General features: G+C 40.3%; 1 protein-coding gene across 1 annotated transcript; it reads left to right on the top strand.

The window, feature by feature from the left end:
* The first annotated feature begins 4,774 nt into the window (after positions 1 to 4,774).
* TFAM (transcription factor A, mitochondrial) lies at positions 4,775 to 22,582 on the top strand. Its single transcript, XM_080639993.1, has 8 exons — positions 4,775 to 5,326; positions 5,899 to 6,017; positions 8,087 to 8,157; positions 8,561 to 8,710; positions 13,500 to 13,595; positions 18,940 to 18,996; positions 19,450 to 19,557; positions 19,721 to 22,582. The coding sequence occupies exons 1-8, from the start codon at positions 5,226 to 5,228 to the stop codon at positions 19,784 to 19,786; spliced, it is 768 nt and encodes a 255-aa protein (XP_080496119.1). The 5' UTR covers positions 4,775 to 5,225; the 3' UTR covers positions 19,787 to 22,582.
* Positions 22,583 to 22,601: the final 19 nt, after the last annotated feature.

The raw sequence follows: 22,601 nt of genomic DNA on the forward strand, positions 1-22,601 counted from the left end.
AAAAAGTTTGCCCACCCCTGCACCACTGAGAACACAGGCCAAGACAATACCGTAGTATTTACCCTGAAACACTAAGAAATGTTGAAAATTCAATAGGAAGAGAGGAGCAGTACTGACATATAGTATGTATGGATGGATGCATGTTATTTAATAGGGAGAGGAACTAACAAAGTAATGACAGGGCTGTGCTAAAAATCTGACTTTTTTGTTTGGGGACAATTCATACTATACCTATAATTATTTAGAAGCTAATAATAATTGTTATGAATGATGTAAGGATAATTATAGCCACTATTTATTGAGCCTTTACTATATGCCAGGGACTCTGCTAAGAGTTTTTTATGCATTTTCTAATTTCATCTTCAGAACAATCCTAAGAATCAACGATTATTGTTCCCATTGCACAGAGGGAAAAACTCTGGGTCAGAGAGGTTGTCATTTGGCAAGGTCACACAGCTAGTCAGTAACAAGAGCAGGATTTGAACCTAAATCTGCCTAACTTCTAAACCAGTAATTCCCATAACTTGGGAATATCACACAAAATGCAATGGTAAACTCAGAGTCAAATGAAGTGGTTCAATGTGTTTATTAAATCAGAAGTAGATATTTAAATCATAAATTATTTTAAGCAAAGGTGAAGTAAGGAATGAAGTTATAGAGGAAATAAAAAGGCCAGTTCCTGGAAGACTTTTGTGCCATGTCTGAGAATTTAAACTGCTTCTGTGGGTAATTAGGAGCCACTGAAGGTTTCAAGTACAGAAATGTAATCATTGCCTGCCTGGCACAGAGCTGGAGTTCCATACATACCTAATGAACAATGGGATTTGTCTTTTAGAAAGAGTGACCTGGAGACAATGTGGAATATGGTTTGGAGGGAAGTAAGACTGAAAGTAGGAAAACTGTTAAGAGTTTGGGTAAAGATGGCAGAGCCTGAACTGGTGGCATACAGGAGCTGGCTGGTACTGGGTTGGAGAACCAATTATGTATATCTGCCCAACTTCGGGTTCAGTGACATCAAGATGATAATTTGAAATCAGCCATGGTGGGAATATTTAAGCCACAGATGTTGGCAAACACTACAAAGTAAGTCTTTTTTTTTTGAGAGCTGATTTACCATCCCATTTGGCCTGAACAAAAGGTTGGAGAGGAGGAAATATTTATTGGAGGAGTTCATGAGGAATCAGCAATACCGAGCATCAGTTGGTTTGGGGGAGGAGTGTCAATGGGGGGATTATGATTTATCAAATTACTAGAGGCCCGGTGCACGAATCTGTGCACATTGAAAGGAAATTAGAAGAAATATTTTAATATCGCTATTCGCCCTTTCTCTATAATAGAAGTGTCAACCAAATTCACGATTGACAATGACAGATTGAAATGTGCAATTGGCACCAGTGAGAGCTTTATATGTATCACGCTTGCGTGAGTCAACTTAGCCTTTTACTAGCATATATATATATATATATATATATATATATATATATACACACACACACACACACACACACACACACACAATAAACTTGATTAGTTAAACCTGCTTTCTGATTTAGCTAAACTTTTTCCAGCCCAGTGAAGCACCCAACTTCTCTTTCAGGTAATTGTCAGCAACACAGCAGTAAATATCAACATGAAGCAGATTATTATTGTACACAGGGAGAACAAAGGGTAAAATATTTAACTGCAGCAGTGTTTGACTATATTCTGTGCAGTGAGAAAACCTGAAGTCCTTTTCAAGGTCCATCATTTCTTACTTTTTTTCAGTCGAGTCAAGTTTCTAAATCTCCGTTTTCTGGCCAATGAAAAGAAAATAGGATTCCACTGAGTCTCCTATCTACCTACTCCAGGAGTTCTGTGAGGATCAAATGAGATGAGGCATGGGAAAACGCTTCACAGACATTTGGTTACAGTGTGAAATGTTTCCACCTGGCTATAAAGCAAGTTGTGTTCCTAGGCTGAAGAAACTCCAAGGTGGCTAGTTGCTAGGGAGAGGAAGCCGGGTGTTGCTATGTCATTACCTGGCACCCACAGCGACCATTTCTGGGCTGGGCTGGGCTGTGGGCCGCATTTTGCGCCATGGGGTCTCTGCAGCGTTGGCTGTGATTTGGTGGGGTGTCGCTCCGGGGTGGTGGTGGGGCCTGTGTCCCACTTGGAGGAAGCCGAGTGTTGTTTTGTGGGCGCCAGGTCCACGGTGCTATTTCTCCATAAATGGTCAGTGCATGTCACAGCAGCTCCTGCATTGAGTGTCTTCCCCCTGGTGGTCAGTGCATGTCATAGTGACCCAGTGCACGGATTCATGCACATTGAAAGGAAATTAAGGTGGCAAGCAGGGTGGGACTGGGTGAGATGGGCTGGACACGCCCTGGAGCCAACTTCCCATGGTCCGTCCCTGGCGCCTGCAGAGTGAGCAGGGTCCCTCCAGCAGGTGGGGGGTCCCTTGGCCTGGCCTGTGGGAATCGGGCCAAAACTGGCTCTCCAACATCCCCCAAGGGGTCCCGGAGTGCGAAAGGGCACTCTGCAAAGTTGCTGTCGTACAGGGTGTGGAACGCAAACGCAAGTGTGCAGTAAATCAGATTCGGGGCTGACAGTGCCCCAGCAACAACATAACCCACGGCCGAAGGTGGAATCACATGGCCCTGCCAGGAATTGGGCTCCCTCCTCTCTGGTTTCGGGATGCGTGACCCGAGAACCACCACTGCCAAGTCACTGCAGCTCAGCTGCTCCTGCGTTGAGTGTCTGCCCCCTGGTGGTCAGTGTGCATCATAGTGACCAGTCAGATGGTTGGACACTTAGCATTTAGGCTTTTATATATATAGATTGGCTAAGATGAGTCAAATGGGATACTGGTACCTCTTAACAACAGAAGGAGTTCAAGATAGGGAAAAGTGAATTCTGTTCAGGAAAAAAGGAAGCATCTGTGGGACATGATGGTATAGATGTCCAGAAGATAGTGGTTATATAGATATGGGACTAAAAGGAGAGGTCTAGATTCAATATAAAATATGGGAATCATGGCCCAGCTGGTGTGGCTCAGTGATTGAGCATCAACCTATATACCAGGAGGTCATAGTTCGATTCCAGATCAGGGCACATGCCTGTGTTGCAGACTTCATCCCCTGTAGGGGGTGTGCAGGAGGCAGCTGATCAATGATTCTCTCATCACTGGTGTTTTTTTCTCCCTTTCTGAAATCAATAAAAAAATATATTTTAAAAATATGGGAACATGAGCATATATAACTGGTAGTTGAAGTCATTGGAGTGAATTTTTAACACAAAATAAAGGGACAGACCCTAGGAAGGGCTGTGATAAGTTTTCATGTTTTATAAAGTAAATATAAATGAAACCATATATCGTTTTCTTCAAAGACGGAGAAAGTAGGTAGAATTATATTTTCTTTGTAAATACTGCATTTGCAATAAAATCACTGTAATGTAAATGAGTTTTAAAGAATATTGGTATTTGATAAAAACAGGCATGTGACAAATCAGGTTTATAAGATCTTTACAAGATTTACCAAAACGACACTTTAAAACAAAATATTTTATAATCCCAAGAGATTAATTTATATAAAACATGTGAAAGAACAAAAACATTCTTCAAAACTAAACAAATTATTTCCAAAATGTAATTATAAGGAATTCTATACACACTTCTCTCTTGGCACTAGATTGTAATTGTGTGTTTCTTTTGCTCTGCCACTAAATATTACTGTGAGTAGGGAAATGCTGTGTCTTTTATCTATGTTTGGGGCCTTGTAAATAGTGTGTACTCAGGGGGGAAAACTTTCTTTAATGACAGGATGGGAAGTTTGAAAAGAGATGATCTGGAAGGTCCCTTTCAACCCTGAGAGTATGAAAAGGGGAGTTGTGAGTTCCTTACCACTTAAAAGAAGTGAGCTTAGCTCTTTGTAGCACCAAAGGGCCAATGTTTCAAAGCTAACACTGAAAGGAAGTAGGCTCTCAGCTCAGTATCACACAGGTAAGAATTTTCTAACTATTACAGCTATCCAATAGAGGAAAGAAAGGCTGTTTCAGGAGATGGCTACCTTTGAAATAACTATAAAGTAAAAGCTCTAAGGGTCCTTAGATATCTTTAGTTAGGTCTTCCCAATCTTTTTCATGCCATTGCCTATACAGGAAATCGTACAGCACATCCATCAATAACTCAAAGAGTGCTTGTCCCAAGTTCTCGGGGCTTTGGTTGGGAAAACTGATCTAGTACAGATCCTCATCTGCAGTGGGGGAGATTGAATCTTAGAGAAGGGATGCGACACTCCTGGATCAAGAGTTAATGCTGGGGCTAGAACTCGCCTCTTCCGTCATCTAACGAGCCAGTTGCCTTCCCACAGATTAAGCAGGGTTGCATGCCAGGCTTGAGGACTAGGTCAGCGTTAGCTGCAATAGATGGGATGCCGGTCTAGACCAGTGTTGCTTTAAATGTGGTCCCGTGACCACTGCGTTAGAACTTGTCAAACCTTGAGATGCTTGTTGAAAACGCAGATTCAACGTTGCGGGTTCCATCCCCGGGATAAATGGGAGGCAACCATTCGGTGTTTCTCTCTCCCCTCGATGCCCCTCTCCCCCGATTTTCCAAGGTCAATAAATCATATCTTCAAAACATGGGCACCACACAGACAATCAGGCGCTGCGGTATGATCCGGAAGTACGCATTTTTAGGTTTGAAAACGCTCCACTCCACTCCTCGGCAGTACTTTTGGCTCCTGCTTGACCTGAGCGGCTCTGCTGGGCGCTGGACACTCGCCAATCTGACCTCAGAGCAGCGTGGGCGCAAGACCGTGCAGTTTGGGTAAAACCGTCTGTTACGTACTAGCCTAGGCAGACGCTGGCGGACGCACAGCTGTGCCCAGTCCGGGTGAGGCCGCCGCCGTACCTCCACCACCTCCTGGCCCCGCTGCGGAGCCGACTGCGGAGGCGGGGGCCGGGGCCGAGGCGGCTCAGCTGCGCCCCTTGGAGGCAAGGCCCCCGCAGGCGCGCCGGGCTGCAGCTTCCCCGCTCCGCTCCCGTGGGCCTCCTCCTTTTCTGCAGTCCCGCCCAGCGGCGGAAGTCACTACGGCGCTTGCGCCGATTCTGCCTCACCCTGTCCCCTACCTACCAACCGGAAGTTAATAAACTTCCCATAGTGCCTCGCGAGTCGGGGTTTTGATAACAAGCTAGGAAGGTTGAACGCGAGGTTTAGTTGTCCGGCCACTGCCTCGTGGGGTGCAATGCCGCTTCTTCGGGGCGTGTGGGGAGTGCTCAGCGCCCTGGGGAAGTCCGGAGCGGAGCTCTGCGCGGACTGTGGGAGTCGACTGCGCGCACCCTTCAGGTAGGACCCTCGCCAGGCCCTGGGCGGCCAGGCGCCGGACGCCCTGGGGCCGGAATGTAGACGGTGTCTCCCACTTTCTGTCCCTCCCAGGAGGTTAGGGACGCTCAGACCCTGTGGTTCAGTCCTCGACCTTGCCAAGGAAGGGTGCCTTTGCAGGCCTTAGTCCAGGAGTACCCCACGCCTTGCTTCCCCCTCCCTCCCCTCCCTCCCTCCCTCCCCGCCCTCCTCCCCTCCGTGCGGCCTCCGAGCACCTGGTTCACTAGCCGTTCCTTATAAAGTCGCGCCGACAGTCTCCCGCCTTCTTCTAGGCATTGAGGAGGCGGGGCCCAGGAGCTGAAGTACATGTTTTCTGTTTTCTGCACTCTCTGTCCTTCGTGGGAGGGGAGGGCTTCAGTTTTGCAGGCTCTTCCCTCGGGTTAGGTCACGATTGTCAATGTCACTAGCCTTTTTGTCGAAGGTGTCAGATACATAGCATCTTGATCACCTCTTATTTGGGACCTATTTATATACAAGTGAATATTATTGGCGCTTAAATCCTTGACATTGGTTCTTTTCTTTTTATTGATATGTAGATTTGTGTATATACCCAGATGGTTTTCATCCACTTTGAGTAGTTATCCAAAGAAGCCTATGACTTCTTACGTTCGATTTTCTAAAGAACAGCTAGCCATATATAAAGCTCAGAACCCAGGTAAGGAGTTGGGGGGCTTGTGCTCTTCTCTGATGTAATAAAAAGCTCACTAAGCAGTTAAGCCGTAAATTTGATACACACTACCAACCATCCATTGACTGCAGGAACATAACCTTCTATTTGAGGGTCTGTGAAATAGCAGGTCTAATGTATTTTTCACCAAGTAGAAAGTTTTTGTGTTAATCCTCACCTGAGGATATATATATATACACACTGAGTGGCCAGATTATTATGATCTCTGAACACATAATAATCTGGCCACTCAGTGGATATCCTATATAATAAAAGGCTAATAAGCATATTGTCCCCTCCACCAGGAGTTCGACCAGCAGGCAGGCCGGCCAACCGCCCATATATAGTGTGTGTGTGTGTACATATATACACATATATGTACACACACACACACACACACACACACACGCACACTGAGTGGCCAGATTATTATGTGTTCAGAGATCATAATCTGGCCACTCACAGTGTGTGTGTGTGTGTGTGTGTGTGTGTGTGTGTGTGTGTGTGTATTTTTTTTTCCGGGGGGGGGGGCGGATAGTTGAAGGGAGGGGGAGAGACAGAGAGAAAGGAAGATCAGAGACACATTAGTTGGTTGCCTCCCACATGCCCCCAACCAGGGCAGGAGCCTGCAACCTAGGTCTGTGCCCTTGACTGGAATTGAATCCATGACCCTTCAGTCCCAGGGCCTATGCTCTATCCACTGAGCAAAACCGGCTAGGGCAGAAATGTTTTAAATATGATTAAGAACTAATGAAAGATATTTTAAAAAGAGCAGCATGTAGAATACAAAGCAACTGAAGAGGATATGAAAAAGCTTAATTTTGGGCCTAGTTGCCATTGGCTTAGAGGACCACCATGAATCATTTTGTCTCTTACTTAGCCCCTTCTGCCACAGGGAATTTTAATGGAAGTTACAATGAAATAACTTCTGTGGAAGTGTTCTGTAAACTGTAAAGGTCTATACAAATTACTGCTAACGCAAGAGCTTTTGTACTGAAAGATTTCCAGGTAGGATGTGTGACGACTCCCTAGAAAGGCTATAGGGCCTTCATTTGAGGTTGTAGTATAAAGGTAGTAACTAATAATAGCTAACTTTTGCTTATGATTTCTAAAGCCCATTCACAAACAATTCATCACAGTGCACTTCTGAAAATCAAATGAGATAAAATAAAAACTCAAAGAATTGGTTTATGAGACATAATTAAGTGCTCACATCTTTTAAAATGTAGGAGTTGAAATTAATTAGTGGTTTGTTAAAGCATTTATACCCTTTTTAGTTAAGATGAGGAAGGAAATGGGGACTAATGAATTTAGAAAAGTTCAGTTTGTTTGCAACTAGTATTTCTGTAATTCAAATCCAAGATGGTGGTATATGAATCAAGACTGTATTTTGTTCTTTATTCAGATGTTATGAACTTAATTCCTAAAAGGCTCAAAAAAAATGTTTGATTAAAATATCAAGTAAAGAACTTGAAGAAATTGATTACTGAACTGTTTAAACTAGCAATCAAGTTCTGAGGACCGGTTTGGTGATATGTGATACATTCCTTGATTATTAGATAAAAAACAATTTGTATAAAGTACTAAAGTTATTTATATATGTGTGTGTGTGTGTGTGTGTGTGTGTGTATATATATTTTGTTATTTTTAACCTGAGGATATTTTTCCATTGATTTTTAACGTGGAAGGAAGGGGGAGAGACAGAGAGAAGCATCCATGTGAGAGAGACACATCAATTGTTTGCCTCCTGCAGGTGCCCCGACCTAGAGTCAGGGATCAGGATCGAGCCTGCAACTGAGGTATTGCCCTTGACCAGAATCGAACCCAAGACCCTTAAGTCTGTGTGCTGATGCTCTATCCACTGAGCCAAACTGGCTAAGGTTAAAGTTATTTAAATTGGTTAAAGAAAAGCTAAATCATTGTATTAGGTTGTGTGTGGTATAGAGTTGTCTAATAAAACTTACTTTTAGAGCTGATGTATTATGATTTCCTGGAAGTCTTTAGAAGTTATTCATGAGACATAAAGTTGTGACATCTTTTCTCATTCCAATCCATAGATGCGAAAAATTCAGAACTAATTAAAAAAATTGCGGAGATATGGAGGGAACTTCCTGAATCAGAGAAAAAAGTAAGCATATAGGTTTTCAACATTGCTGGCCAGTTATTCTGCAGTTGTCATGCCCTTTAAGGGACTAGATGACCCAGAGATGATGTTTTTGTGGTTGTTTGTTTTTTAAATATCTATTATAAAAAAAGGAACTTCATACCTTCTGATCTACATAAATGATGATAATAGGGATGTGTGGGGTGGTGATGAAGGGTTGGCAGCAATGTAAAGTTGAAGGCTAATTGCTAGACTCTCAAGTTGGTTAGCATGTATATGATGAAAAAAACATGGATTTTGGTCCATATAAATGTAATCCCAGAGCACATTTTCCACATGATGGTTCAGTCTGTCTTTATCTGAAGTCATGCAGTTGTCTTTCCTTGGTAGCAACAGTTTATTGACTTCTTATTGTTTTTATTTATAGATATATGAAGATGCTTACAAGGCAGACTGGCAGGCATACAAAGAAGAGCTCAACAGAATTCAAGAACAGCTAACTCCAAGTCAGAAAGTATCTTTGGAAAAAGAAATGATGCAAAAACGTTTAAAAAAGAAATCGATATTAAAAAAGAGAGTGAGTATCATTGAAATATTCTTTTTCTTTAACAAAGAACTGAAATTTATATAACTATATGAATATAGGGTGTTTTCTCTTACTTTGATGATGTGTGTGGTGGCTATATGGTAGAATGTCAGGTATACTCCATTTAGGAAAAATGGGATCATCCTCTTCTGCCACTAGGACCATTTGTCATTGAGTCTAGCTTGGAAACTCTTGTTGCTACTTTGGGATGTATCTGATTTTAAAATACATAGTTAGGACTGGCATCAAAGCTGTAGGAACAGCCAAATCTTGGATAGTAAAAATCTTTGTTTCTGAGTTTTGTCTAGAATAGCCTACTGATTTGAATTGTTCTAAAGGTAATAGTGAATTTGATTCTATATATTGCTAAATAGACTAAATTTATTAGCACATCAGGGAAAAGTGCCTATTGTATCTAATCAAATAAGTCCCTTTAAGATGAAATACTACTTTTTTTCTCATTAAAAACCCTACATAGGGCCCTGGCTGGATAGCTCAGTTGGATAGAACATTGTCCTGATACACCAAGGTTGTGGGTTCAATTCCCGGTCAGGACACATTGACCGGGGATTGAAATAAGAAGCAGCCAATGAATGCATAAAATAAGTGGAACAACAAATCGATATTTCTTTCTCTCAAATCAGTAAAAAAAAAGAAAACAACCTATGTGGTTCAGATTTTGTGGTTCCTAACTTAAGTATTAATCCACATAAATTCCATTGTTTGAAAATTAGACATTTTTGTATAAAACCCAGTATTAGGTATGAAGTGGTCAGCTTGCTATCTAGCTCATATAGTATAGAAAATGGTCATCAGAATTAAAACTATTTCTCTGAAAAAGTAGGTTAGAACCTTTAATATCCGATGCCAAGATATATATATTCCTGATCCTGATGTTTTAAGTCCTCCTAAGGAGTCAGCCAATTTCAAGTCAGTAATCTAAGGTTGCTGATCCAATTAGTACAAGAATTGAGTAAAGATACCAATAGTGAGAAATACAGCCTCTGCCTTAGGGATGGTATTTGGAGGGGTGAGTACTAAAGTTTACTCTCCCTTTCCTCTTAATGCATGCAGCCAGTGCTGAGTGGAGAATACCAGAATGAGGATTAGACAGAAGGGTTTCCCTTTCAAATATTTGTCTTCCTTTCTTCTGGTATTCCCATTATGTTTTTGTTATACCTATTTTAGTTGTCCCATAGTCCTGAGTGTTCTGGTTTTTTTTACCCCCTCATCTTTGTTCTCTTATTTTTGTGTTTTCAAGGATTCTATTAATATGTCTTGTAGCTCAGATTCTTTCGTCAGCTGTGTCCGGTCTACCAATAAGCACATCAAAGGCATCCTTTATTTCAGTTACAGTGTTTTTACTTTCTAGAATTTTGTTGTTGTTCGTTCTTAGGATTCCTGTTTTTCTGCTTACATTGCCCATCTGTTCTTGCATGCTGTCTTAGTGTAATTAATCATAGTTTTTCATTCCTGATCTGACCACTCTTAACATCCCTGCCATGCTTGCTTTTTCTCTTCAAACTGTTTTTTTACCTCTTAGTGTGTCTTGGAATTTTTTCATGATAGCTGGACATGATGTACTGGGTAAAAGGAATAGCTGTTAAATAGTCCTTAATATGGTGGTGAGGTGTGGAGGCAAGGGAGGTGTTCTCTAGTGCTGTGATTAGGTGCCAATCTTTCAGTGATTCTATGTCTCTGACTGTGAACTGCACAAATATTTTCCAGTTTTCTCTCTTCCCGTTAGTTGGGACAGGATGGCTAGAGTGGGCTGGGGTTGAGTATTTCCCTTCCAACATGTCAGTTAGCTTTGATAATACTCCAGGACAGTGGTTGTCAACCTTTTGGACCTCACGGACCACCAGTGGTCCAGACGACCAGTTGGCAATTGCTGCTCCAGGAGATTAGCTCTGATTAACTAGTTTCCCTTAAGGGCAGGCATCTATATATGTAAAAGTCTAAGCAACTGTCACGACCGAACAACCGGTCAACCAGTCGCTATGATGTGCACTGACCACCAGGGGGCAGATGCTCAACACAGGAGCTGCCCCCTGGTGTTCAGTGCACTCCCACAGCCAACATTCTTCAGCCCCTCTCCCCAGCCGGCTGCCCCCCCCCCCTTGCCCCGATAGACCCCAATTGAGGGGCCAGCTGGCCAACCTCCCAGGGTCTCTCCCCCTGGCTGGCCAGCCCTTGAATAGGCCTCGATTGCCTGCCAGACCGAGGAACCCCACCCGTGCACAAATTCGTGTACCAGGCCTCTAGTTGTTAATAATAATGCTCAAGACATTTCAAAATGGTTCCTTTTCCTCTCATGCTGGAAGCGTGGGTAGAGGGGCATGGATTTTTCTAGATATATATTGTGGGAATCTGGTCAAGCTCCTGAATGTGTAAATCTCACATTATTGTGAGGGCCTCCTATGACTGGGTCCTCTGAAGTTCTTAAACTCAGAGTTGTCCACACAGAACCTCCAGCAATTTGTTAAAGTTCAGGTTTCCCCACCTGGCACTGGTGCACTCAGCAGTTTCTCCTGAGTCTGCTCCTCTGCTCTGGTAAGCCTCAACTCTGTGATCACAGCAGTTTTCTCTGTGTCCTTCTCTCATGGATTCAAGAAGAGTTGTTGATTCTCAGTCTGTTCCATTTTATATTCGTTAGGAAGGAGTGGTGACTTCCAAGCTCTACAGGTTTTTCCCCAGACTTTTGTTCCCACTCCCTGTTGGAATTTCCCTTCCCGTCCCATTAAAGATTCCCAGTACCAAATATTTAGACATCAGGTGAGAAGTGTGGGAACTAGGAAGTTGCAAGTGAATCACCTAGGAGAGAAATCCCTAGTAGTAATTCTAGAAATAAAAGGGGTGATAGTTATGTTGTGAAGTGTCTGAAGTCTATAGTAGTTGCATGACTGGAAGTAGTTCAGGAAGAAGAAAGTGATGTCCTACTTTAACATATGAATAAAAGTTGGGTTTGTTATTGACTAATCAAATTGTCATTAAAAGCCACAAAAAATTTATAAATTACAAGTACTATTCACACTATCCATATTCAGACACTAGGTTAGGATAATGCAATATCTCTCATTCTTTGAACTCAGAAACTAAATTGATTCAGATAGCAAGGGATACTTGTATTTTTCATCTTTTTCTTCTACTTTATTATATTTTTAAAATACATTTTTGGACCTTTGGACCCTGAAATTATGAAAGGAAAAAGTTGAGCTAGTGAGAATTCCCTGTCCTTCTTCAACCAGAACAACTCTGTTGTTATTATATTTCTGTAAGGGCTTTCTGCATTGGAGTTTATTTGAAAGGCAGTTTCTCTCTATATATATTTTAAAATATATTTTTATTGATTTTAGAGAGGAAGAGAGAGGGAGAGAAAGATAGAAGAGAGAGAATCATTGATTGGCTACCTCCTGCATGCCCCATACTGGGGAGCAAGCCCACTAGCTGAATTGACCTATGACTTCCTGGTTCATAGGTCAATGCTCAACCATGTCTGCTGGGCTTCTTCCTCTACTTTAGATACTGAGTAAAAAGAATTTAGCCTCTCTCTCTCTCTCTCTCACTCTCTCTCTCTCTCTCTTTCTCTCTTTTCTTTTTGCGTTTTGGTGATCACATTTATTGGAAGGATTGGAGAAAAATAAAAATGCCATTTAGCTTAAGAATTTGTGAGTTATGTACAAATAAACTCATTTCAGGAGCAGAAGAATCCTTGGTCATTTCTTAATATCAAAATTTATGCCATCTTTTGACTATCTTCTACCTTTAAAGCACAATCATATAAAGTCCTAATTTCCACACAGGATGTATTCTTTGTTTCAACCAACTCTCAATGGAGGGGCAACTAGCACAACACCATCTCTATGGACAAAAAGCATTGGAATATTCCGTTTTGTTGATTTATATATCTCTTCATATGTTTCTTCATCAATTTCTATAGTAGTCACAGTTTCTCTCACATCTCCCAATATCATATTTAAATGTGATCATAAGCCTGGGTTGCAGATTCGTTCCTGGCCTGGTCGGGGTGTGTTTGGGAGGCAACTGATCCATGTGTCTCTCACATTCATGTTTCTCTCTTAGCCCATCTTTGAGGGTTAAAGATTGAGAGACAATCAGGGAAGGAAATGAAATGAGAGATTATTAAACAGATAGTCTAGTGTACACGAGCTGTGGTGGAAGCATGTAGTGGTTTGGCCAAGGAAATGGTAGTGCCCTGTAAGAATGAAACTGAGATTGTTTCATTTTTTTTTTCCTTTTCTTTTTTTAATATATATTTTATTGACTTTTTACAGAAAGGAAGGGAGAGGGATAGAGAGTTAGAAACATCGATGAGAGAGAAACATCAATCAGCTGCCTCCTGCACACCCCCTACTGGGATGTGCCCACAACCAAGGTACATGCCCTTGTCTGGAATCCAACCTGGGACCCTTAAGTCTGCAGGCTGATACTCTATCCACTGAGCAAAACCAGTTAGGGCTGTTTCATTTTTTAAAAAAGATTTGTACATATGTGCTCAGTTATTCAGTTCATGGAGACCATGAAAATAATATGTAAAGGAAATGTATAGAAAATAACTCAAAATCTATTGAATTTTTCAAAATAATGCTATCAAATTCTGACCTCAGGAGGGAATAATCACATACTTTATATAAGAATCAGAACATCCACTTTAAGGAACATTCTGCATAATGCAAAGTAGTGAATACAGTTTCTGTAAGTAAAATTAAGTCTCAGAGATGTTAAAACTGTATCTAACTCTTCCGTTTTCACTCCTCAGGAGTTAACACTGCTTGGAAAACCAAAAAGACCTCGCTCAGCTTATAACATTTTTATATCTGAATGCTTCCAGGGAGCTAAGAATGGTTCATTACAGGTAAAATAGAACTACATTTATTTTTTAAATGTTTATTTTAGTTTTAGAAATAATTAGACAGGAAATGTTAGGGGTGTTTTTGCTTCTTCTATCATTGACTTTCTTGGTTTACTGATTCTGTTATAGTAAGGATACATGGGAGATTAGTTTTAAGAATTCTTGCATGTCTGAAATTGTCTCTATTTTTTCACATTTGATAGTTTGGGCATAGAATTGTTTCATGTTCTTGAAAACTTAAAAAAAATATTCCTTTTATAACTTCTGTATTGTTTTTGAGAAGTATAAAGCCATTTTGATTATTGGTCTTTTGAATGTGATCTGTTTTTTTTTTGTTTTTTTTAACGTTTTCCCTTTCCCTGTTTTTTTCTCTGTTCTGACTCTAGAACTTTTACTTTTTGTTTATGCATCTTCTGAATTACTTTAATTTTCTTATCTTCTCTGTATTGTTTTCTCTTAGCCTTTTTTGCTCTTCTTTCTGGGATACAGTATGCATTTTCATGTAATCTCCCTGTTTCCAGCATGGTATCACCACCCCCTACTATACCTGGTATCCACTGAGTAACTCATATTTTACTGTTGTGAGAGGATAAATGTCCTACAATCTGCCCATAGTGGGAATTTAACCTCTTTATAAACACTTTCAATCAGTCCTCCTGACTGTACCTCTATTTTATACCTATCTGGTGCTGCCAATTCCTGAGCTACCTCAGAATTCTACATTGTAAAACAGTTTGCATTTTTGGCTTCCCCACTGCTGGTTTGGGAATAGCTTTCATGAGTTTGGTAAGCCAGGAACCATGGCTGTATCTGCTTTTCAGCTTCCAAAATTTTGTGTTGGTAGTGCTCTCTCCTGTTTTCTTTGTCTGTGTGGGTTTATGCCTTAAAAATTTTTGTTTATTCATTTAATGTTTTTTATTTTAAAACAACAAATTTATTGCTCACAGTTTTGGAGGCTGGGAAATCCAAGGTAAAGGTGCCATCATAGTTGCCTACTGGTGAGGGCTCTCTTCCTGGTTCATGGCTGGTGCCTTCTCAGTGTGTCCTCACATGATGGAAGGGCTCATTTAATGGGGTTTTAGGAGGGTTCGATTATGGTCAAGGGCACATGCCTGGGTTGCGGGCTTGAACCCTAGTAGGGAGCGTGCAGGAAGAGCCGATTGATGATTCTCTCTCATCATTGATGTATCTATCTCTTTCTGCCTCTCCTTTCCTCTCTGAAATCAATTTAAAAATTTTATATATATATCTCCCTACCCAGTTTGGCTCAATGGATAGAGTGTTTGCCCGTGGACGGAAGGGTCCTGGGTTTGATTCTGGTCAAGGGCTCGTACCTCCATTGCAGGCTTGATCTGGACTCATGGGGGAGGCAACCAATCGATGTATCTCTCTCACATTGATGTTTCTTTCTCTCTGTATCTCTCCCTCCCTTCCACTTTCTCTAAAACTTAATGGAAAAATATCCTTGGGTGAGAATTAATAAAATATATATATAAACTTAAAAAAAATTTTTTAAAGAAAAAGATTATGAAAAAATTGAAAGCATTAAAGTAATTCCTTCCAACTCTAAGAGTCAGAGCAGTTATTTAACGATTAAATGTCCCTGAATATATTAGAAGTGCTTATGAAGATAAGTTAAAAATGTTCAAAACATAATATTTATGTAGTCTCAGGTACTATCTGGTACCTCTGTTTTTGTCAATCCTAACTAATAAAAGAGAAGCATGCAAATTGACCGTACCTTTGCTACGCCCACCAGCCAATCGGGAGTGAGTATGCAAATTAACCCAATCAAGATGGCAGTGGCATGGAGCTGGAGCAAGCAGGAGGCTTGGGTTGCCACCAGCGATGTAGGAAGCCAAGCTTCCTGCCCGCCCTGGCCTGCCCTCCGCTCAAGGCTACAAAGTTTCAATTATAGAAGATAAATAAATCCCAACAAAGATGGCCGTGGCCACGGAGCTGGAGCCAGCTGGAGGCTTGGGTTGCCCCTGGCAATGGAGGAAGCCAAGCTTCCCGCTGCCCTGGCCTGCCCTGGCCTGCCCTGGCCTCTGCTCAAGGCTACAAAGTTTCAATTATAGAAGATAAATAAATCCCAGATACTTGCTTCCAGCCTATGCTTGCGTTGCCGGGGGGCATGGCCGGCCTGCAAACAACCACAGGCCCCTCGCCCAGGCCGCCCCACACTCCAAGGGAACCCCCACCCTGATCCAGGACACCCTTCAGGGCAAACCAGCCAGCCCCCACCCATGCACCAGGCCTCTATACTATCTAATAAAAGAGTAATATGCAAATTGACTGTCACTCCAACACACAAGATGTCTGCCCCCATGTGGACACAAGATGGCTGCCACAAGATGGCCAGCAGGGGAGGGCAGTTTGGGGCGATGAGGCTGGCAGGGGAGGACAGTTAGGGGTGACCAGGTCAGCAGAGGAGGGCAGTTGGGTGGGACCAGGCCTGCAGGGGAGGGCAGTTGGGGGCGACCAGGCTGGCAGGGGAGGGCAGTTAGGGGTGACCAGGCTGGCAGGGGAGGGCAGTTAGGGGCAATTGGGCTGGCAGGGGAGCAGTTAGGCATCAATCTGGCTGGCAGGGGAGTGGTTAGGGGTGATCAGGCTGGCAGGCAGAAGTGGTTAGGGGCAATCAGGAAGGCAGGCAGGAGAGCAGTTGGGAGCCAGCAGTCCTGGATCCCCGGTAGGGGATCGGGCCTAAACGGGCAGTCAGACATCCCTCAAGGGTTCCCATATTGGAGAGGGTGCAGGCTGGGCTGAGGGACACCCCCCCTCGTGCACAAATTTCGTGCACCAGGCCTCTAGTAGGAAAATAAAATTCGTTCAAAGTTCTGCTCAGAAATAATGGCCCTCTCTCCTTCACATTCCCCTTCTTCTGCCCCTCTTTTGCCACCCACCCACCTTCCCTTTATTCTCTGCTCTCTGGGAGCAATAGCATAGGCATTGTGAGGTGCACTGACTCTGACTCGTCTCTGCCTCTCTTCCAGCCATGGAGTCACTGTATACCTTTAATTTTATAGGAGAAACCAAACTTAAGGGAGGTAGTAGGACTTTTTTCTGAGTCGCTTAATTAAATTCAGCTAAGTAGAATTGAAGACTGATGTTGTATTGTTCTTGTGACTACACCTAAATACTTTGGCACCCATTTTAAAACAAAACATTAAGCTACAAGAAGTTAGACTACAACATAATATACTTGAATATTAGTATTTCTGAATAAAAAAAGATAAATATCTGTACAGTAAAGGAAATCATCAACAAAATGCAAAGCAATCTTTCGAATGGGAGTAAATACAAGCAGTCCTCGGGTTACCTCGGACTCGACGTTCGTCCTTTTGTGGTTACGTCACCATCTCCCATTTATTTATAAAAAAAAAAAAGTTCCGTCATTTCGACGTATACATATGTGCTGTATGTTTTTTATTATTTATTTACCACAAGTAAAGTTCAGGAATTGTTATCTTTGTTTTAAGTTTATTTTTACCATTTCACTTCATTACTGCTGTGTATGTGCTCATGTCAGTGACGTAGGTGCTTATGTAGGTGGGTTCTGACTTAGGGCGAAAATCGCGTTATGTCGCGCCGTAGGAATGGATCTCAAACGTAACCTGAGGACCTACTGTATTTGCGTGTATATATCTGATAAGGGGTTAACACCCAAAATATATGAAGAATTCAACTCAGCAAAAAAAAAATATGGTCAAAGGATCTGAATAGACATCTTTGCAAAGAAGACATAAAGATGGCTAACAGGTAGATGAAAAAGATGTTCAACATCACTAATTATCAGGGAATTGCAAATCAAAACCACAGTTCACCTCACACCTGTTGGAATGACTGTTGTCAAAGATGAAAGTAATGTGTTGTTGTGGATATGGAGGAAAGGAAACCCTTGTGCATAGTTGGTGGGAATGTGAGTTGCTGTAGCCCACTATGGAAGACAAAAGAGTTCCTGAAAAACTTAAAATTAGAACTATCATATGTCCAGCAATATTACTTCTGGGTATGTATCCAATGAAAAAAGAAAACACTAAATTGAAAAAATATCTGAACCCCCATGTTCGTTGCAGCATGATTTACAACAGCCAAGATGTGGAAGAAATCTAAATATTCATTGGATGAATGGATAAAGAAACTGACATATGTAATTTAGCCATTAAAAAAAAGAAGTCTTGCAAATCCATTTGCAACAACATGGATTGATCCTGAAACCATTATGCTAAACTAGAGGCCCGGTGCACGAAATCATGCACCAGTGGAGTCCCTTGTCCTGGCCTGCGGGATTGGGCTGAAACAGGCCCTCTGACATCCCCCAAGGGATCCCGGATTGTGAGAGGGCACAGGCCAGGTTGAGGGATCCCACTGGTGCACGATCGGGGCCAGGGAGGGACACGGGAGGTTGGCCAGCTAGGGAGGGACCGTGGGAGGGCTCCAGGGCGTGTCTGGCCTGTCTTGCTCAGTCCTGATCAGCTGGACCCCAGCAGCAAGCTAACCTACCAGTTGTAGTGTCTGCCCCCTGGTGGTCAGTGCATGTCATAGTGACTGGTTGACTGATCCAATGTCTGTTCCTTGGTAGTCAGTGCATGTCATAGTGACTGGTCGACTGCCCCCTGGTGGTCAGTACACTCATAGTGAGCAGTTGAGTGGCCTTAGCGTATCATTAGCATATTATGCTTTGATTGGTTGAAAAGCCAGGTCAACCGGACACTTAGCATATTAGGCTTTTCTTATATAGGATGAAATAAATCAGACCAGAGAAAGACAAATACCGTGTGATCTCACTTATATGTGGAATCTAAAAAAATAACTGATCTCATAGATAAAGAAACAGATTGGTGATTGCCAGGCATGGGGGCTGGATGAGATGGGTAAAGGTGGTTAGAAGGTACAAACTACCAGTTATAAAAAAGTCTTGGGGATGTAATGTAGAGCATGGTGACTAGAGTTAATAAATTTGATAGTTGCTCAGAGTAGATCTTAAAAGTTCTCATAAGAAAAAAAAAATTATGGTGACAAATGTTAAAGACTTACTGTGTTGACCATTTCAGAATATATACAAATATTGAATCATGTTGTACACCTGAAACTAATACAATGTTATATGAAAATTATATCTCAGAAAAAAGATAAGTATCTTTATTCCAGTCATTTTGTATATTTTAAATTTAATTTAGAAAGAAGATATTAAGAATTCATGAGGCATTAATATCTGAGTATGATAAAATGAGGTAAAAATGATGATTTTTAGTATCTGAATTTTTTGAAATGAGTAGTAAAAAACAATTTTTCTTTAATCACTGAAGTCCCTGTATCTGCTATTTAAACATACATTGTTTTACAGGTAAGGCTGAAAACTATACATGAAAGCTGGAAAAATCTCTCCAATGCTGAAAAGCAAGTAAGTATGGTTTTAGTCTCAAATATCTAGTTAGAATATCTGTGAGAATGTATTAGGGCAAGGCTTGATTCATGTGAAAACGACCTTATATTACTTCTAATACAGTTAAAATATTTTTAAATAATTTCATATTCCTAGAATCAATTTGGCTTTTTTCTTTTGGTAGTTTTTAACTGCAAATAAAATTGATATTTAAAACAATGTCACACCAAATTCAGTGTCCAGTGTATGCTATGACAGTCACACTGTGCCTCTGCTCCTTCCCCACATCTCAAGCCCTAAAATTGTAACAATTAATACAGAATCTTTATCTCTTACCTTATCTCACAAAAACATTCCTTCTCCAGTCCCCCTTTACTAAGGTAATTTTTATGGTATATATGGAAGCATTTCAGAAATTAATGGCAAAGATTCTTCTGAAGAAATCATTTTAACAATTACATTTTTTCTCAGGTATATATTCAACTTGCTGAAGATGATAAAGCTCGTTATTACAGTGAAATCAAATCTTGGGAAGAACAAATGGTTGAAGTTGGACGTGAAGATCTACTTCGTCGCAAAGTGAGGCCCCAATCAAAAAGCACTGAGGAATGTTAAGTAGAAGATTGAGTTATGTTGATAATGGATAGACACAAGAAACCAATTAGGTCTCAGTATCTGAAACTGTTAAAAAATTAAAGGATAAAGCTGGTCAACATTTTATAATTAATTCTTTTTTCTTTAGCCCATGGACTTCTGCCAGTTCAATACATTTTGTATTGGTATCTTGCTTTGGAAAACTCAAACATAGAAAAGTTCATCCAAAATTTATTTTGTGTTTAGTAAATACTGAGGATCAAAATAATCATGAAACGTATCAGTAACATTTTACCTTTGATAAAGGTGAGTCAGACTGTGAAGTTTTTTTTATAATACTGATGACTGGAAAGAGTATTCTTGTTTCCTTATATTATGGAGGCAGGGGTTTCCTATATAGAAGTGTCCCAGATTGTAGAGCCATAGTGTTCTATGATTAATTGTGCATTTTTTAAAGAGCACCCAGAGCTTATTTAGGTAAGTTCCAATTCTTAGCTGTACTTTATATTCAGAGCTGATGGTTCTACAGGCAAGGGCTTGCTAGTTACAGTTGTAATTTTTTTGTACAAAAGATGGAGAGATTTGTGAACCTTTTCTTCATTGTCTTTTTTCCTAAAGTAAAAAAAGCTAAGAAGTATGTACTAAATCAATGCATATTGTTTTATATGTCATAGAACACAATTTTTGTTTCCTAATTATATGTTTAAGGTAAAACATTTGTTTTATAGCTTCTGTCTATCTTTTTTTTTTTTTTTCTTTTTAAGTAGGGATTTATATTCTGAATTATTTTTTCTCTCTCATGTGAGTGTACTTATCCAGAGAGAACTTATCTGGTAAGTTTTAAAATGAGATCCAGAAACAAGTTTTTAAAGTCTCTAGACTCACAACCTGTAATTTTAAAACATTTTATATAAGATAAAAGACTATATAAGGGACAGCTCACTTGCCCATGGGCCAAATTCAGCCCACTGCCTGCTTTTCATGGCCTATGAGCTAAGAATTGTGTTTACCATTTTAAAAAAAAGGATATTTCAAGACACATGAAAATATGTTCAATGTTCATAAATAGTATGAAATACAGCTATACTCAATTTATCTATTGTTTATGGCTGCTTTTGTGCAACAGTGACAGTTGAGTAGTTGCTTCAGAAACTAGTTTTCAAAGCCTAAAATTTTTACTGTCTGACTCTTTACAGAACAAGTTTGCCAACCCATGATCTACAGTATAGTGTAGTATGATAAGCATATTAATATGTTGGGATAGGTTTTTTAACTGATTGAGAGGTTCTTGTTTTAGAATCTTTGTCACCATTGTCTTAAGAGGAAAAAGGTCAAGTCACAGAAGAAGCTAAACTGTTGCTCCACAGTGTTAGCAAGGAAAATAATCTTGTTTCATATTATTTTGTATGATAATAGAGTTCCATTTAGTGTGAATGAGATTCTCTTCAATTACTTCCTATGACTTAGTAAGTGAATCTTAAGAGTTTTCCAGTTAGCACACATCATAAAAATCCATCTTTTACCACTTTTTTATCATCTTGAGAGTTAGCAAAAGTTTTCAAAATTAACACTTCCTTTTTGAGCAAAATAATTCATCTTTCATCATTAGTTTATAAGAATAGGATAACCCAAAATTTATATGTATCTTATATTATGCAAACTATTTAGGAATTCTGGATTCCAAATCTACAGAAAAATTTTGAGGATTTTTGTTGTTTGTGGATAGAAAATAAGTAAAAAGTCATGACTTGTTCTATGCTGAACTTGACAAAAGTATGCACTGAAGAGAAAAATATAACAAGAGGAAGCTTAAGATTTAAATATTTGAAGTTAGGTGTTTTCAGACAGTTTCCCCCTGTGGTTATGAATACAGGACAAAGTTGGCTCTGAGTTAAATAGATGCCGTGGGGAGAGGAGTTGGGGAAGAAGAGGTGTGCTAGTGTCTATCGCAGCCTTCCCAAATGGGGTTTCCAGGAGAGATTGAGCCCTAATTCCCCATGGCACATAGAATGGTACTGATGATGTACCATACTTAGGAGAATGGAGAAAATCATTCAAGTCATACACTGTGTTCTGTGCTTCAGATGAGCCCAAGGAGCAGGTGGGAGTCAGTCGTTTGTGATGTAGGACGGGTGAGGTTGAGAAATGAGTTATGTAAACATCTTTGCAATTACTTTTTTCTGTACTCTTTTAGCATCCAACTACATAAACTATTTTATATAGAACACATTCAAGTCATCTTCCCAGTTATATTAATAAACTATTTTATATAGAACACATTCAAGTCATCTTCCCAGTTATATTTAGTGACGAGTAAGTTCAAGTATTTACAATTTAATAAAGGGGGAAAAGTGTGAAAAGAGCTAGAGCAAAACGATAACATTAAATAATATTTAGTTTCCTTTGTTTCTAAAAGAATGTCATTTTTAATGCTTTAAATATTAAGGTAATCTGAGTCCACACCTTGCTTAGTAAATTTCAGTACATATTGAAGACTGGTATGCATATACCAAATGCTTTCCAGTTTAACAGTATGTCCAGATTTCTATTATGAAAAATAAGAAATTATGTCAATAACCAGGGGCCACTCATCTAAAGCCTTACTTTTTAGACTTAAGTTGACCTAACCGAGTAATTGCTGTAGGAGCTAAAAGAAGAGTGTGCTAGGGGGAAAGATGCTGAAGAATTGAAAGTGGTGTTTATGCTTTTCTGAGCATATGCTGTTCAGAATCATAAAGAGATTTCTATACTTTTGTTCATTAGAGTACTAGTATTAGGTCTGAAATAATTTGATGGTAGGAGAGGATTGTGTGGTAATTCTATTTTCTGATGTTTAAAGGATATTGTGTGAAGATTCAGCCTACTGTAATCATGTAAATTTTGCTATTGCTTTTGGCTAAAACTCCCTTCTTGAAAATGCCATTTTTAAAAAACAAGGTGTATTTTTTATAGTTGCTACGAATGTGTGTATTTAAATTTCTGAATTAAAATATAAGTTGATTTAAAGTAACTAGCAAATTTCATTGATT

The sequence above is a fragment of the Plecotus auritus genome (genome assembly GCF_963455305.1).
Source record: "Plecotus auritus genome assembly, chromosome: 9".
NCBI lineage: Eukaryota > Metazoa > Chordata > Mammalia > Chiroptera > Vespertilionidae > Plecotus > Plecotus auritus.